General features: G+C 26.5%; 3 protein-coding genes across 5 annotated transcripts; 1 reads left to right on the forward strand and 2 right to left on the reverse strand.

Moving 5' to 3' along the window:
* Window positions 1–403: 403 nt before the first annotated feature.
* LOC130672930 (SIN3-HDAC complex-associated factor) lies at window positions 404–7275 on the reverse strand. 2 transcript variants are annotated; one of them, XM_057477741.1, is made up of 6 exons: window positions 7124–7275; window positions 4219–4317; window positions 3985–4138; window positions 3678–3849; window positions 3445–3604; window positions 404–2857 (listed from the first exon to the last, which is right to left on the reverse strand). In XM_057477741.1, exons 2-6 carry the CDS (start codon window positions 4290–4292, stop codon window positions 2248–2250), a joined length of 1170 nt encoding a protein of 389 aa, XP_057333724.1. In that variant the 5' UTR covers window positions 4293–4317; window positions 7124–7275; the 3' UTR covers window positions 404–2247. The 2 variants fall into 2 exon arrangements, with proteins under 2 accessions (XP_057333724.1, XP_057333723.1); XM_057477740.1 differs by lacking the exon at window positions 7124–7275 and adding an exon at window positions 4407–4600.
* LOC130672932 (ras-related protein Rab-21) lies at window positions 4852–10352 on the forward strand. 2 transcript variants are annotated; one of them, XM_057477744.1, is made up of 6 exons: window positions 4852–4894; window positions 7137–7202; window positions 8046–8122; window positions 8208–8375; window positions 9480–9598; window positions 9694–10352. In XM_057477744.1, the coding sequence occupies exons 1-6, from the start codon at window positions 4867–4869 to the stop codon at window positions 9935–9937; spliced, it is 702 nt and encodes a 233-aa protein (XP_057333727.1). In that variant the 5' UTR covers window positions 4852–4866; the 3' UTR covers window positions 9938–10352. The 2 variants fall into 2 exon arrangements, with proteins under 2 accessions (XP_057333727.1, XP_057333728.1); XM_057477745.1 differs by lacking the exon at window positions 7137–7202 and having other exon boundaries at window positions 9694–10344.
* A 1666-nt stretch (window positions 10353–12018) lies between these two features.
* Window positions 12019–15855, reverse strand: LOC130672929 (rho GTPase-activating protein 1). The gene is made up of 10 exons (XM_057477739.1): window positions 15599–15855; window positions 15299–15400; window positions 14828–14968; window positions 14565–14745; window positions 14274–14492; window positions 13103–13201; window positions 12842–13029; window positions 12554–12754; window positions 12349–12455; window positions 12019–12224 (listed from the first exon to the last, which is right to left on the reverse strand). The coding sequence occupies exons 1-10, from the start codon at window positions 15645–15647 to the stop codon at window positions 12051–12053; spliced, it is 1461 nt and encodes a 486-aa protein (XP_057333722.1). The 5' UTR covers window positions 15648–15855; the 3' UTR covers window positions 12019–12050.
* Window positions 15856–17800: the final 1945 nt, after the last annotated feature.

Raw genomic sequence — 17800 nt, forward strand, 5'->3', positions numbered from 1 at the left:
TGTTTACTTAATGTATTCTTTATATTAATAATCAATGCTGATTTATATTAAAAATTATATTTTTTATCTATTAAACGCTTGCGTTTTCTTTTCTTTTTTATCAGAAACTGTCAGATTATTCGCAATATTAATAGATAAATGACTTGTATCATGATTATAATCAAAACCAAATCATAATATTAAAATAATAGTGAGTACATCACTCATATTTATAAAATGCAGTACATAAATTATCAAAAAAAAATTGTTTATAAATAAAATTTCACATTATTATAATTAAAAGGTTTGATAAATACTTAAATATCGATTAAATTAATTGAATAGACCAAAAAATTTGCTAAGTAAAAAATAATTAAATAAAAATGATAGTAATTAAAGATAAAATAATCATCATTGATTAATACTTTCATATACATCTCGCATTTTTTTTTCTTTCACTTTACTAATATAATTTTCTGGCAGTGGAAACACACAAATGTTTTACTTATTAATCAACAATGATATTTTATAAATTAAAAATATTAATATGTAGTCTACTAGTAATAGAAATAATTAAATTGCATAAAATTAAAAATTTAATTAGTGTATTGCAGTAAAAAAAATAAAATAATATATTTTCATTTTGAAATACGTACTCGGCTTAAAATAATAGAGCAGTCTCACAACATCTTTTATAAGATGATAAAAACCCAATTATATAACACACATTTTTTAAATTGCAAATTATGGACTTAATCTCAGGAGATCAATTAAAATTTAAATATACAATTAAAATTAATTAATTCGTTAAAAGGCAAAGTAAAAAACTTTGCCTTTAAACAATTCATCTATTCGATGTTTGATTGACAAAATGACACTCGAGTTTATTATTTTATATAAATTGTCTGTTTAAATTAATAAAAGATTAAGTATTGTCAAAAAATTTAAGAGAACTTTTTTAAAAATCTATTTCACGTTTTGTTAATTTTTTTTTAAATTTTATGGGAAAAAATAATAATTTTTTTTTTTTGTTTGTCGAGATACAAAGAATTAATATTGCACATAACAATTAAAACTAATCTTTGTATATCGTGTTAATATAAAATTATGTTTTTTTTTTTTGTTTTTCGTTTTTTTACAGTAAAAAAGTAAAAATCGTCTGCTATTCGATGATTCTTGACTCGATTAGTTCTTTAACTCACAAGCATCGTCCATTCTGCACTATGTCATTGACTTATATATTTAAAAATGTTATAAATTATTATTGGTCCTGACAAAATTTTATTGTTTTTAATACTGACACAAGTGCTTAATTAAAGAAGACTTTTTTTATATATTGGCTTATTTTATAAAAGAAATAAATTTCTTTTAAACGTATTGCTATAAGATTATTGGGTCACCGTATCTCTTTTTTTTTCTTTTTATTAAATATCCGAGCACGACTTTAATTTGAGTTAATTAATTTTTAACGTCATGGAAATTGCGATTAGTCCAAAATGTATTAATTTTTTTTTTTTATATTTATTTAGTCAAAGAAACTTTTTTGTTTCGCATTTAAATTCTTGAACTTATTAATAAAATTAAACATTGGCATCTTAGAACATTACATTCATTTATGACTGACACCAATTTTATTTAAAAAAAAAATAATATATGTTTTTATATTAAAATTTTTCTATTAATATTTTTTCTAGAAGAATTGATGGGTATCGTAATAAATAGATTAAATTTCACGACTTATACGTCATTAGTAATAATTTCATAATTATATGAAGATTTGTAAAATATATAATATCAATATACCACAACTATCACAGTATTTTGATGTATTTCATCAAATAGTTTATATAATTGATCAATTTTCTTTACAATTTACAATTTTCATTTTTTTTTTATTTTATATTTTCATAAAAAATTTAATCTCATTTTAGGAATAATTAATTAATTAATTCCTAAAATATAAATAGTTTTGAAAATAAATATTTCTCAATAAATAAATTTAATAACTACAATTGTCCTAACTTTTTTTTTTTTTTTTTTTTTTTTTTTTGTACGAAAAGTAAATAAAATTTTTGTTAGATAACCCATCGTCTTCTAGGAATAATTTTTTCTACAACAATTAAATATCGATACGATACCATTATTATTAAATAATGTTATTTTGGTCAATAATTTAAATGCAGCAATATCGTTATTAGTTTATAAAAATTCATTTACCTAGCTTGTAAAAAGATAAATAAATAAAATAAGTCTAGGATAAATGTGATATTAATTAACAACAGATTGTCTTGCTACTGCATGAGTAGCAAAATCGTCAAGAGGATTATTTATAACGACATGAGAATGGCCGTTTGTACTAGTCAGACTTTTAGATGAAACAAGAGTTGATTCGTTTGTAAATTTTTCTACTGGTTTTATTATTTTAATTGGTACTTTAACTAATCTGACAGTTTCTGTTGTCGGCGTTGCTTTTATTTCAATTGGTTTTATTGAATTTGTTTTTCCCGAATCAGTCATGTTTGTGCTATTGTTTGTATTGTTTTGGGCAATTTTACTCTCACCAACCTCTTGATTGGAAGACTCATCGTATCCAGAGTCCGATGAATTATCACTGAACACTTTACCTGTAGATTTGCCTGCTGAAGCATCTGTAGTTGAGTCAACACTATGGGCAGGACTCGAGGACGATGCTCGGTATGCTGGACTCGCCAATTCCGAACTATGGAATGGACTATTATTTGCAGTATTTGCTCCTGTTTGTCCAAGTTGTCGTTTTCGCTGTCGCAGAATGCAACTTGAACAACGTTTTATTAGTTCTGGAACTACGATAACTTCATTATATAGGCCTCTGAATATTACGCCGCAACAAATCGTAGTTCTAAAAAAAAAAATAAGATATGTATTTATTACCACGTTTTTATCAACTCGCTTTCGTGTAAGTCTGTTCGTGTGAAATTTTGTAATTGATTTTTAACTATCGTCCCGATGAGCTGGAATTCAAATTTGGAACATAGTTCAAAACTAGATGACAATACAAGAAAATGAAAAAAAAAAAAAAAAAAAACAAACGAAAAACAGGCGACGCACTAGATAACTGATGTATGAACAGTTCAACTAACAATTTTCTTGCGCTGCAAAAGATGTGTTTTCTCATTGATAGCTGCTCTTTACACCTCTTACGGTTGTGGATCGCATGAGCCCCACATTCGTCGTTTTAAATCATATAAATATTTTCATAGCTATTAAAAATTCACAATCATAAATTTTCAGGACTATCTGTAAGAAATTCGGAATCTGTATGTGGTTTTAAATCTTCATGAGGCTCAGAGAAATTATTTTATACTTTTTAGTCCGTTTTAAAAACGTGGTGTATTAAAAACTTTTGTTTTTTTTCGATAATTTTTATAAAACTAAATACCTAGTCAAATATGTTTTATTTATTTTTTTCCTATATCTGTTTCATACCTTTTAAAATAATCCGTGTCAATAAAACCATAAACAGCAAGATCATCATTATTGTTAGTACAAACTCTCTCAGTTGTGCTTTCAGTCATTTCAATATCACAGTCCTCTGGAGTACTAGATCTACTGGATCCTTTGCTTTCAGTACCATTTAAGTAGTCTTCTAAAAATATATATTTAAATCGTAAAAAATTTCTATATAATATATATGTATAATAAAAGTATAAATAAATTACCATTTAAATGTAAATCATCACTTATTACAGGACTGCGCTCGCGATAATCAGATTTAACGTAAACATGTTTCTTCTTTACTATTTTTTCAGGACTATCTTTAAGTTTTTTTCTATTTTTCGACTTATACCTCGTCAATGATTTTACACCAGGGCCTGCACGTCCATCCACAACCTGAAATTAATTAACATAAAATATAATTATAATTAATAATAATAAGCCTTCAAATTGAAACAAAAAATAATAAAATTCTTGCATGTGCTCATAGATTACACTTCATTACTTATATTAATAAAGTAATTAACTTACATATGCCCAATTACGAGTTGACCCAGGAGGTAGTTTTTTAAACCGCTTGACCAAAAGAACACAAGCGTTACAAATCTCACCGGTACGTTGTTCTTCTAGTAGAAAACATTTTATAAAGTCATCTTCGTACTTTTTACTGTTAGTAAAACGGGAACTGTCGCAAAAAAAAAATTTAACAATTAATTATCTTAATTTTTATAATTTAAAAAATTAATTTGTTTATTAATAACAAACCTGCTGGATTTGGCTTTGCAAATGCAACATCCCGTGGATGAACGGTAAACTTTTGGTCTGTGAAAACTAGACATAATTGTCTTACCCCGGTTAAAATTACTGAAAAATAAAAAATAAATTATTTAGTCTTATTTAACCCGTGAAAAATATTTACAAAAGTTTTGGTTACACAAATAAACAAAATGTACGTTTTTTTTTTTGCTTTTAAAGTGTAAAGAATTACTAAAAGGCCCATCGGCACGCATTGCGAAGTACTCAGGATTTTAACATGGTTACATTAATATAAAAATATATCTTGTTATAAAGTTATAGAAATTTTTCTATCGAGTTATAATTATTGAGACTAGAAAAACGGGAATAAAACTCCAATATGATACTGTAAAAAATTATTTAGTCTTATTTAATTCAAATAATACTGATTAATATAAAATCCTTAACTTTATATCTAATAATATATCGACATCGAATTATTTAGCTCTGCCCTTGACACTATTAACCATCAACAGTTGGTGCATTTAACACTTTGTCAAACAATGATAATATCAGTGAGTCAATAGTCGAGCACTGACTACTACAGAAAGTGAATCGCGATGAGTTACTTAATTCGATTTAGTTTAGTTAGATATATTATTACATGCCGGTAAATTAATGTTACTTAATACATATAAGATAAAAGGTGAAAAAAAAAAAATTTAGGTATTTTATTTATAAATAAAGAGGTAAAATTTGACATTTGTCCGATATAGCGATTTACTTTTGCCCCTGACACAGTTACCCAGTAATACAACTTTTCTTTTCACTTTTTCTCTACTGTTACATATATATCTATATATATCTACCGAAAAAAATATACTTTCAAGCACACAGAAGCTGTTGAATGATAACGTAAAAACCGCCTATATTTTTACTTAAAAATTTTTTCTCGCATTTAAATTTCATCTGAAGAATTCAATTATACATAAAAGTATTTACGATTGATGATTACTGATAGTGTATCTTATTTTTTTTTCAAGTTGTTTAAAAAAAATATACTTGTATTCATTTTTATTTATACTTTTAATCAAATGATAGTCACGTTGACTTAATTTTTATTTTTTTCGCAAGGAAGTTAAAGAGTAATTTAATATTTTAAAAGTTTTGAGAATGTATCCGTGCTTTCTATATTTGCGTGGAAATATATGTGACTAATAAACGTGTCGTATGTACATATAATTCACTTGTCTTTCTCTTATTTTAAGATTAATAAAAATAACTTTTAAATACATACATGTATATGCAAACAAATAAACTAAACTTACATGTGTATTTACGTGTTTAATGTTAAGTATAAACATAAAGAAATGCATCAAGAAATAAACATAAATATAAATACAGAAGTCATTGTACTAAAAGACCGCAATAACTAAATTAATTTTTTAAAAATACGTATACGTCAAAAAAAGATAAGTGTAAATGTAGCAGACATATGAAAATTTTTAAATTACATATTAAAGTAAATTAAATAATTAAATTTAAAAAAATGCATGTACTGAATTTTGAATTGTCTAGACATGGATTTTTTTATTTTTATTTTATAAACATTTAAATTTATTATTTCAAAGTTTTAAAAAACGTCAGATGTCCGCTAACTTTACTATCATCAAAAAAAGATGGATGAAACTGTCACTTGCATTCTGTAAGTCATACATTCGGAGTAAAAAAAATTTTTGGTAGAAAAAAAAAGGGGAGAGGGAAATAGGGGGAAGGGAAAAGAAATTAGGTTTGGATGTGACGTAGCATAGGGGGAGAGGATAGAATTTAAGGAAAAGAAAAATTAGTCAGCACTCAATTCAAAGTTTAAATCTGAGAGTATAGAATTAAATGTGTAGAATAAAAATGAAAATTTATGAGTTTTAGTTGAGGATATAATTTAAGAAACTAGATTAGATGGGGATTTAAATATCAAAATAAGAAAGTAGACCAGTGGAACATAAGCAATAAGCGGGCATTTAGAGAAGGACAAATTGTGTATATGAGGCGCGAAAGGGCTACAAATAAAACGACGTGCGCAACGACAAGTCCGACATGGCGCGTGGCACAGCACAGGACGCCGCCATTGCGGCTTTTGTCCCTTATCCCCGACCCCCTTCAATGCCCTATAAATTATATGTCATACTCCAAACATATCATAAATAAATAAACAGTGTACTTAAAAAATATATAGAAAATTAACAGTAATCGAAAGTCAGTGACAAAAATTTTGAATTACTTTTAAATATATAATTTTGTAAAAATATATATTCATTAATTGTAAAATGCCAACGACAATCAACCGCCACGGGCACGCCATGACAGATGAAACAGCACGCAAACAAACAATTTTATAAATATAACTACAAAATGCCATCAACAATAATAACATTTGAATAAATATTTTAAAATAATTAATTAGGTAATATTAATAATGAATTATTTAAAAATATATTACGTCGTAATTATTGTGTTGGTAAATCTGTCAACGGAAAGCCGATTAAAACGAGTACTCAAATACAGACAGCGGCGCGCGTTCAACTTTTAATGCGACACGTTTTATTTATAATCTGACAGGATCATATATTTTTGATTATTAACAGAAACTGACGTTGAGTTATTATTTATTTAATTATTTACTTTAATGTTGATGATGGATTTAATATTTACTGTTGTAATTTAATGATACACTTAACAGTCTGGCGTATGCATGAATGTACATACCGGAGGACGCTGATATCTCACACTATTTAATAAGAATATACTTGACAAATTATTTATGACAATACACATAAATTATTAAAAATAAACTAATACAATGTTGAATATATTTTAATAAAATAAATGTATGTTATTACTTAATTAAAACACAATAATTAACACAGAGTTATCTTACCTTTTCAATACAGGTGACGGCCGAATTTACGAGACTTTAGCGCATCATTACCACGCAGAGTTGTCTGAGATACCACGAGGTCAAAATAAAAACTTATTTTCAACAACCGCCAATAATTATTACAAATATTATTCAAAAAATTTAAAAAACTTTCATTATTTTAAATATTTATTTATTTTTGTTTATTTATTAACATATTTGTATATTTAAATAATTAATTATTTTTATTATTTTAAAATTTATTTACGTCACTTCCGGTTTTATTTCTACTTGTTACTTTTTTTGCACGCATTTATATAATAATAATAATTTTGTGTCACGTGATCCTGTTGATGTCGGCCAAAGTGACAGTTGACGAAAAAACAATTATTTTATTTTTATATATTTAATATAAATATAATATAACATTTATTGTTATTAATTACTTACATATCGATGATTTTAAAAATTATTTATTTATATATTTTTTACTTTTACAAACTTATATACACATATGTATAGATATATACATATATATTTATGTATACGTGTGCATATACAAAAATTTTGTTTATTTACTATCGGACATTTTATAGACAACTTGGCGACATCTATCGGTATTTGTTAAATTTTTTAAATTGATATTTATTTTACATGTACTTACAAGTTTTCTGTCTAATTGCTGATTGACTATCAGAAAACAGCTGATCTATAACGACTTTGACGTATTTAACGGTAATACGTTTCTTTTTAAATAATTTATTATATTTTTCAGCATGTCAATAAATATTCTTGTATTCGCAAGATAAAGTTTTTATTTAAATAATTTATTTAAGATAATATACGTTAGTTTATTTGTTAAACCGGTTTATTTTTGCCATGGCAAGCTCGATATTAAATTCGAGCAATGGGTATAATTTTAAAGTTGTTCTTCTTGGTGAAGGTTGTGTAGGTAAAACTTCTGTTGCACTCAGATATGTTGAAGACAAGTTTAATGACAAACATTTGACAACTGTACAGGCAAGATAGTATTCAGTTATTTGTATTTACTGTTTTTTTTTTTTTATTTTTCTTTTTAAATTATTTTTTTTTTGTTCATTTTTAGGCCTCATTCCTTAATAAAAAATTAAACATTAATAGCAAAAGAGTGAATCTTGCAATATGGGATACTGCGGGGCAAGAAAAATTTCATGCTTTAGGACCAATTTACTATAGAATGTCAAATGGAGCCATTTTAGTATATGATATTACTGATGAGGATACATTTCAAAAAGTAAGATTAAACTTTAGATAAGACTTTTATTAAAATATTGTATGATATTAATTTTTTTTTTAGTTGCTATTGAAAGAATTACGGCTTCCCTGATCTACTTAATTGACAGAATATTTTTTAGATTCTACATGAGTTATTACATGTGGATATCAATTCGATATACGCACTGCAATACCATACACTGTAAAAAATTTGTGGAGTGATCGCGGATTAAATCTGGAGTAAATGAAAGTTTATTTATTTTATCCCCTCGGGGTGAAATTTACTTCGAAGGGGAATTTATTTTAATATTAAAACTCCGAATCGGAGTGAATGTGGATTCAAATAAAATCCAGATCACTTTGAAATCACTCCTCTAAAAGAACAACGTCTCTATTTAATCATCCGAAGTGATTTTCTTTAAAAACTCCGAATGGCGAAGTGAATGTGAATTTAAATAAAATCTGTAATCACTTCCAATTCACTCTCGATTTTTTACAGTGTACATAAATAGACTGTAATCTAATTCTTAAGGATGTTATTATTATCCCGTGTGAAAAAATTTTTATTCACAATGAATTTATATCTAAATCTATGTCAAATTTTTATCCAAATGATCCGAAGTTCATTCACTAAATTCATTTTACAATCGAAACTGATTTACGTAAATCAAGAACTTGATAGAAGAAATTTATTGGTAATTTCTGAATCGATGATTTGACAAACGATTTAATGCAGTAAAAATTCAGTCAAGTTTCTATTGAAGTCATCCCAAGTCCGATTCAAAGACATAATAAATTAATTTTAAAATTGATACGAATTTACTAGATGAAAAGTTGAAGCAAATTCATGATGAAAGTCATATTTGTGTCACGATCTGAGTTTCGTATAAAATTCAGATCTAAATTCATTATGAACAAAAATTTTTTTTACACGAGTAGAAACGGTTTCACTCCAAATATATTTTCTGGGCTCATCAGTAAATTTGATGCGTTAATTCTACGTTTTTTTGTCACTTAAGGAGATCAGGAAAGTCGTAATTCCTTCAATAACAAGAAAAAAAAACTGATCGTTAAGTAAATTCACGGTCAATAAGGATATTAAATTATTATATTTATTTTAAAGGTAAAAAGTTGGGTAAAAGAACTGAAAAAAATGCTCGGAAGTGATATATGTCTAGCTATTGCTGGAAACAAAATAGATCTTGAAAAAGATCGTAATGTTTCTATTGAAGAAGCTGAAGAGTAAGTTATCATTTTATTGTTGATGTTTAAATATTTATTATTCATATCAAAGAGATAATATTTTATAACGTAATATTTATTTAATGTTCCTGTAGATACGCAAAACAAGTTGGCGCTGTACATTTTCACACTTCAGCAAAACAAAATAGAAATATTGAAGAAATGTTTTTGGATTTAACAAGGAGAATGATCGCTCATGCTGATGAGGTGGAACAAAAAAAATCTAGTTTAAGTAGAGTTAATAGTAGCAGAAGAAATGTTGTTGTTGTTGAAGATGATGTAGAACAAACTCAGGCTACTAAATCATCTTGTTGCGGAAGTTCCTCACATTCTTCATAATTAATTATTTTTTATTGATAAAAAAAAATATAAATGTATATATTAGTCACTTCTTTTAATTGTAACTATTACGTCATTGAATTCATTTTTAACTCTATTCTGATATGAAAAATGATTTATCGAATTTTAATATTTTATTATAAAAAAAAAAAAAAATAAATAAATGAATTAATAAATATAAATATGTAATCAAGTCAGTATAAAGTTTTATAATTAAAGTTAAAAAAAAAAAACTTTTAATTATTTTACTTGAAAAGTAATAAATGCCAATCAAAGATTATTCATATATGTAAATAATTTGTATGAACGATACAAATTTTAAATTTACAATAAAAAATAAATTATAAATTCTAATTAATGCAAAATATATACGATCTTACAGCAAAATGTATTAAGCGAAATATTAAACAAAATATGATATGAAATATAAATATATGAATTGCAACTGATATAAATTGTTTTGTCTGTCATAATTAAATTATTGACGATATATACTAATGTAAATATATACATAAATACTAACAATTAAAATATACAGTTGACTAAGCAGTAAATTAACGATATTAAGATTTTTCTAAATTTTATTTCAATGAAGATTTAATTTTTTAAGAGTAAATTCGATCGTAAATACATATTTGTATCTGGATTATATTCTATACTTCAATATACATTTATTTTCTGTGATTAGATCGAAGTTTTAATTTATAAAATAAAATTATTAGTTAAAAAATTAATTTAAAAACTTTTTCCTTTAATTATAAATGTTTTTTTTTATAAATTAATTTTTTATCATAGTTAGTGCACGTTTATATTCACTAACAATTTTATTGAACACATAATTATATATAAAGAAAATTTATAATTAATTTAACTTTCTTTTATAGTTATTAAAAATCCGATAAATTCCACTATAATCTAAATACATTTTTTTTACACTTAATTAAATTATTTTATATATATTTACACGCATTTCAATATCTTCGATATGCCCAATACTTAGTTTATGCGAACTGCAATTCTTACATGAGTATGAATAGTGCATTGTTTGTAATTCATACAATATTTCATCTAATTATTAATTTTTTTTTTTTTTATGGCCGGTATCAATTGCAGCAAATGATTTCTTTGTTATATTGATGGAATGGAATGTAAGGTACAATTTTTCTATGTAATTATTTTTTTTTTTAATTAATTTGTGATGGACTTGAGATACTTTTACAAAAATTATTAATTATAAACCTCATTTAAATTGCTTTTTAAGGCATTTGTCTTTACTAATAAAATTATACAAAAAATAAAAAATTTTACTCTATTTTTCAAATTATTCTTTACTCTTAACGTCAATAACATTTTTTTTTTTTTTTTTTTACACAATATAAATCTTTGGTATACGATCAGAAATTCAATATATATATTGTATATATATATTGACAAATTTAAAATTGATCTTTTTAATTTAAAATGTACTTTCAATAAAAATTGTGCATTTTCTCGTGACTAGGTTGATAATTATATGTTTTATTTTATAAAGAGAAAAAATCTATAATGATAATTTTGATAGAAAAGAAAATAAAAATATTTATTAGATAATATATCAAAATTTCCTTGATTAAAAAATTTTAGTATTCAGAATTTTATCTTTTTTAATAACAATATATCGTTACTAATTTCAAAAGGTCGTTTTATTTATTTTTCATTAGCAATCTGCTAGACTAATTTTAGAGCTAAAAATTCAAAAAATAAATTTTAAAGCCCAGAGGCGCATGACAAATTACATGCCCTTTTGGCATTAGAATTTTAAAAAATTTTGAGCTTTGAAATCCCGCCAGAACGATTTGTAATAAAACAAAAATTATACGACCTTTTGGCTTTAGGAGGTTTCCCGAAGTCAAAAGAGCGTAGAAAATGTAAGACCTTTTGGAATTAGTAACGCGATATGTTAACAGGCTATTATTTTTGTAGCCATAAATACTGACTAAACAAATGGGTCTGATGCAACTTTTATCGTACCACAAATAAATTTGATCAGTCTATTAAATTGCATCGAATTTATTTTTAACCAAGTATTCTCAGTTAGGCCATTAAAAAAAAAAAAGTTAAAATTTAATTATTTTTAAATAATAAATATTTTGTCTTGATAAGCAAATAGAAAGTCTATAAACTGATTTATTGGTCCTATCGCTGAAAGTGACATGCCGACAGAAGACGGAGCTCGAACTAAATTTGGCCCGAAAACTACAGCTAAATTGCTTGACGTCATTTTATTTAAATCACATCTATCCATTACCTATAAAAATCAAAGAAAAGAAAATATATATAAATATTAATATAATTAATATAATAAAATTACTATTGATAGAAAAAAAATGAGTATTTTTATAAAATAATAATTTGATTATTAATATATTTACCCTCGATAAAAACTGTACTATATATTTGAGAAGTTGATAATTATCTTCAGGTAATTTTTCTAAAACTAAAATTTTAACTTTTCGTGGTCGTTCATCCTTCGATAAAGCTGTAAAATTGTAATCAATTATATTTATTTATTACTTTGGTCTATATTTTTTTATCATTAAATACACAGATATTGATATCAATAAATAATTATCATACTCTGAAATTGCGTAATTTCGTCGTAGAGCTCATAAGTCATAAGAGGTTCATCTAACTCACGAAGAAATGTTTTTAAAAGAACAGCTGCAATATGAGGATCTCCATGAAAATCAATTGGTAGCCCATGATTACAACGACTTTGAAGTTCTTTAACTACTGCAACATTTGCTGATCTTCTAAATATTCCTTCAGTTTCCAATGCTAGTAATTTAATAAATAACAATTACAATTAAAATAATAATAAATATTGTAATATATTAATAATTAAATTTTATTCCGAAAACTCACCGTCTGGAGTGTCAAGAAATTCCACGCATTGTTTGACAATCGGCGGAATTGGATCTCCTCCATTATTTTCTTTTATAAATTGAAGACTTGCTCCAAATTGTGTCGTTGCAATGGGAGTTGCCACAGAACTTGGAGGAGGGCTTGTTGGTAAATGTTTTCTCGTTTTAAGCATCAATTGTTCATCATGACTAAATAAATAAAATTAAATAATTAAATAACAATCAGCTGTAATAATTTTGAATTTACTGATGTGTAACTTACTCTATTACTTGTTGAGGGATTATTAATTGATCAAGATTAATATGTTGCGCTAATTCATCCAAATAATTTACATACATCATTTTTCTACCAAACTTTGCGCTGTGAATTTATTTATAATAAATATTATTAATGGCTGTGTAATTGATTATTGAAATAAATTATAGCGGGAAAACATGGAGGTATAATATTTTTTTTATTCAAGTGCCAACGTTTCGTCAAAATAGTTGATATCAGGACTCTAAAATAAAATTACATGAACCATTATTCAGATAAACATTTTTAAACTTCTTTGTACAAGTTAATTCATAAATTATTCTGATCTGAAATATTTTAGTGTTTATCTGAAAAATGATTTATGTAATTTTATTGTAGAGTCTGATGAGGTCAACAATTTTGACGAAACGTTAGCAATAGAATAATAAAAGATCACGCATAAAATACGTCCTTGTTTTGCCGCTATAATTCATTTCAGCTACATATCAAGATGAACCTAAACAAAATCAATACCCTAGTAGCATTCTTAAGGAAGTCTCACGTAAATCTGTACCTTCAGTCTTCAGCAAGTCTGCATCATCAGTCTTGGACAAGTCTGAGGCAAGATACTTCCGGAAGATACGTTAAGTAAATCTACTAAGATACATTAGCTCAGACTTGCTGCAGAATTGTTTAAGATACCTGGACATGGCCACCCTTACTTCGTTACTTCGTGAGCCGTCTATTCAGCATTAGTCAAGTAAATTCTGTGGCGCTCACTAAATATTCGATATAATTTTCTCGAGTGATAATATTATCAATTTGTAGCACTTTAAATTTAAATGAGGGCCACTGGGTCAGCTATAGGTACTGTGTGTTGAGCTTGGAGTGATTCGGAGAAAAAGAAACCTGATATCTTAAGCAATTTTGCAGCAACTCTGCCCTAACATTGATATATAATAGATATATTGGTTAAGAATTGCTGCAGACTGTTTCTACAGATTTCCGTAAGTCTTTAAGAAGAATCTTAAGCAAGACTTGATGAAATCTTTGGCAAGTATACTCATGAAATACATCTTCTTCAAGTCTTGTTTAAATCTACCGTAAGAAATTTGCTGAAGGACATTCGTCAACTAACTTGCTTAAGACAATGCTACTAGAGTAGTTATTGATAATTTTTTATTCAAATTATTATTACCTAATAGCTGGCTTAAAAATCTGCCAAACTATTCGAATAAAATTTGTAGGATGTACTAAATACAATGCTTTCAAGTTTTTTTTATATTTTCTATCAAATGCCTTGTAAGCTTGCCATAACCATGTCAATGGTGGTTTATTTTTCGACGTAAGACCGTAGTGAAAATATACTAAACTGTAATCTTGTTCTACAAAAGTATCCAGAGTATGTGTTAAATATCTGCAATTATTTAAAAAATAAAAAATAGATTTTCAATGCAAACATTATAATGAAATAAAAAAAATAACGAACCGCAAAAGTTTCGCATGATTAAATACTTCTTTTCCAACGGTAGGAAGTTTACAAGCTGATACAACAATAACTTTACGCCCAGCGCTATCATCACCAACTACTTCAACAATACCAAGACGTGCGATATCATTGTAATCTTCTTCATCAGCAAGTTCACCTTCAAGTGCTGCAAGATCCTCAGCTGTTGATATCAATAAATAAGTGTTTTAAGTTTAAAAATTATCACAAAAGTGTCATCTTTACTATAGACAAAGGTCAATTACCATTTTTAATTACTGGAGCATCGACTAAAGCTTCTTCAAAATTTTCTTCTATGGTTCCATCACTTACAGGACTCTCTAAATAATCGACAATTCCTGATCCAGCCGTACTCAGATCAAGTTTTTCTTCCAAAAGTTGCGATACTAAATTGTACAGAGAATTTATTTTAATAAATTATTTAATTACATATTGAAATATACACTGTAATAAATCGGGTGTGATTACGAATTTTATTTAAATCCGCATTTACTCCGATTCGAAGTTTTAATTTTAAAATAAACTCCCATTAGGAGTAAATTTCACTTAGAACCGGAGTTTCAATAATAAAATAAATTCCCCTTCGGAGTGAATTTTACTCCAAAGGAATTAAATAAATATTCATTCTACTTCGCATTTACTCCGGATTTAATCCGCAATCACTCCAAAAATTTTTTACAGTGTACATATAATCTAAAATGATAAATTATCTTAACCATTATTGGTAGTTGTTTGAAGTTCAGTATCATCAAACTCTAGATTTGGTTCATAGTCATGGTAATCAGATAAACTTGGATATGGATCCTCTGTGTCATTTCCTATAACAAAAGATAAATATAACTTTCATCGAATAATTTGTTTAAGTGACAATGAAAAGACACCTAATATGGGTGTGTAAATTTTCAGTGTGCGTGTGTGTGTGTCACATTAATTATATAAATATGTTAATAATAAATCATTGGATTGTTGAGAAATATAAAACGCCTATATGTTTGTATTTGTTTTGTAGTCTCTACCTGTCAAAGCTCTAGCTGGACTTAATGATGGTTGATAATCAGCTTCCATATTATAAATCAAAAAATTATATTATCTTAAATTTAAGATAAAATTAATAACAGAGTTTATTAAAAGTTATAGATTTTCATCGCCAATGTAGTGACATTATTTGTCCTAAACTATCAGCGGACAGTAAAATTTATTATTCTCAAAACACCACAGCACTGGATCCACTGGATACACGACAGTACACGACTACACAATCTCATTAGTATTGCGCTGTGCGTCAGACTTTTTTTTATTTATCAATAATTACCACGTCAGGGCGCTTCTATCGTTCTTCTATCCCCTCTATTTATAATCTTATCATTTGAAATTCCCGCTTTATAATTTAATGTTTTTATTGGTTATAAATTTTTAGCGCCAACTTTAATCTCTCAATCACATTTAGACTGAGAATATTTATTATTTTTATTGGCTGGATATTGAGAGAATAAAACTTTTCGTCATTGGGTGCCATGCTGTCGCCACAAGAAATGAGCGTCAGTGAAGCGTCAGTTTGTCGTTGCACGTTCGACCGTACGCTTGTCATTTTATAATTTTCTCAAAAAATTTCCTGTGCAAAAATGCCGAGAGTAAGCAAAGTTTCGAGAGAAGACCGACAAAGTGGAAGGACTTATTTGTGTAGATCAAAAAAAAGGTTTAATCCGAATAAAGTAATTAAAGATGAGGCTACCACAAAAAGTGCTTCATCGAAGAAAATCAAGCTGAATACCAGTGCAAGTGTACCAGAAGACGTTGAAAAACATTCCAGAATCATCGATTTTTTGCATGTTTTCTCAACCATCGCAAGCTTAGTAAAATGTGCTCAGTGTGATGGTTCAGTGGAGTTCAAAAGCTGCAAAAAAGAAGATCTTGGCTCCCAAATCCAAGTCAAATGTGCAAATTGTGATCCACGCTTTATACCGTTATAGTGAACACCGCAAATTGTTTTTTTCTCAAGACGTTCTGTGGGAAACTCTGTTACCAGCTTATACTTCAATATTTCTGCATGATAAAATTACACAACATTGTCAAAAGTATGCTCCTCTAGTCTCCATGCCTGTAGCTATAACAGGAATGTACTGCAGTATTTACAGGACTAGTCCTGTAGCAGCTACAGTTCATTATTCGTTAATATACATATTAAATTCACATTTATCAAATTATTATTAAATAAATAATAACAATAACTGAATTATTAATAATAATTAAAAAAATAATCAAATTCATAATTCTTAATGTATAAATAATATATATACTATTAAATATATATATATTAAACTACCCTTATCAATAAAAATGATTTAATCCATGCTAAGTGTATATCTATATATCAGTCAATTCAAATTGTTTTAATTCATTTCAAATTGTTTTGAGTCATTTCAAATCATCTTTCTTAATCAGGGTAGTTAATTATTAAAAGCATATGATGTATATATATTTGTTAATTATTAATATTATTAAAAGTAAACATTATTATTTTTTCTTCCATCTTCTTGACTTACCAACACATTAAAATAATACTCCTGACACAAACTAGTTAAAAATGTGGTGACCAACAATAGCAAACGATAATTGGTATCGAACCTACTCAATATTTTTTATCGGCGTTGATTCTCAACTCCAGTAATTCACATTATTATACTTATTACGAATTCAAGACTATACCTGTAGCTGCAACAGGACTAATCTCGTGAATACTACGGGACTTTCTTGTTGCAGTTACAGGATAAGTTCTGTAGCTATAACAGAACTAAAGTCTCAGACTTGTCTAAGATTGATGATGTAGATTTGCTGAAGACTGAAGATACAGATTTACGTAGACTTCCTTAAAAATGTTACTAGGGATGTCCGAGTTATGTTACAATACTTATTTTAGAACAATATTTGGGTTACGACAAACAGCACCAGCGAAATTCAAAATTTAATCAAATAAATATATCAAGGACATTGACGCTTATATTGTATTCAAGAATATTTGCATTTTATTTGATATTTCATATTTTATTATATATTTCTCTTTTTTTTTAAATTTCTATTATTTAAAAATAATTAGAAACCATAATGTCATTTAAATATTAAATAATTTAAGAAAAGAGAAAATAATAATTTATATATATTAACCTGATGATTATACAAAATGTTATTAATTGATTTTATTATCATAATTATAAAATATT

This window comes from Microplitis mediator, chromosome 8, assembly GCF_029852145.1.
Source record: "Microplitis mediator isolate UGA2020A chromosome 8, iyMicMedi2.1, whole genome shotgun sequence".
NCBI lineage: Eukaryota > Metazoa > Arthropoda > Insecta > Hymenoptera > Braconidae > Microplitis > Microplitis mediator.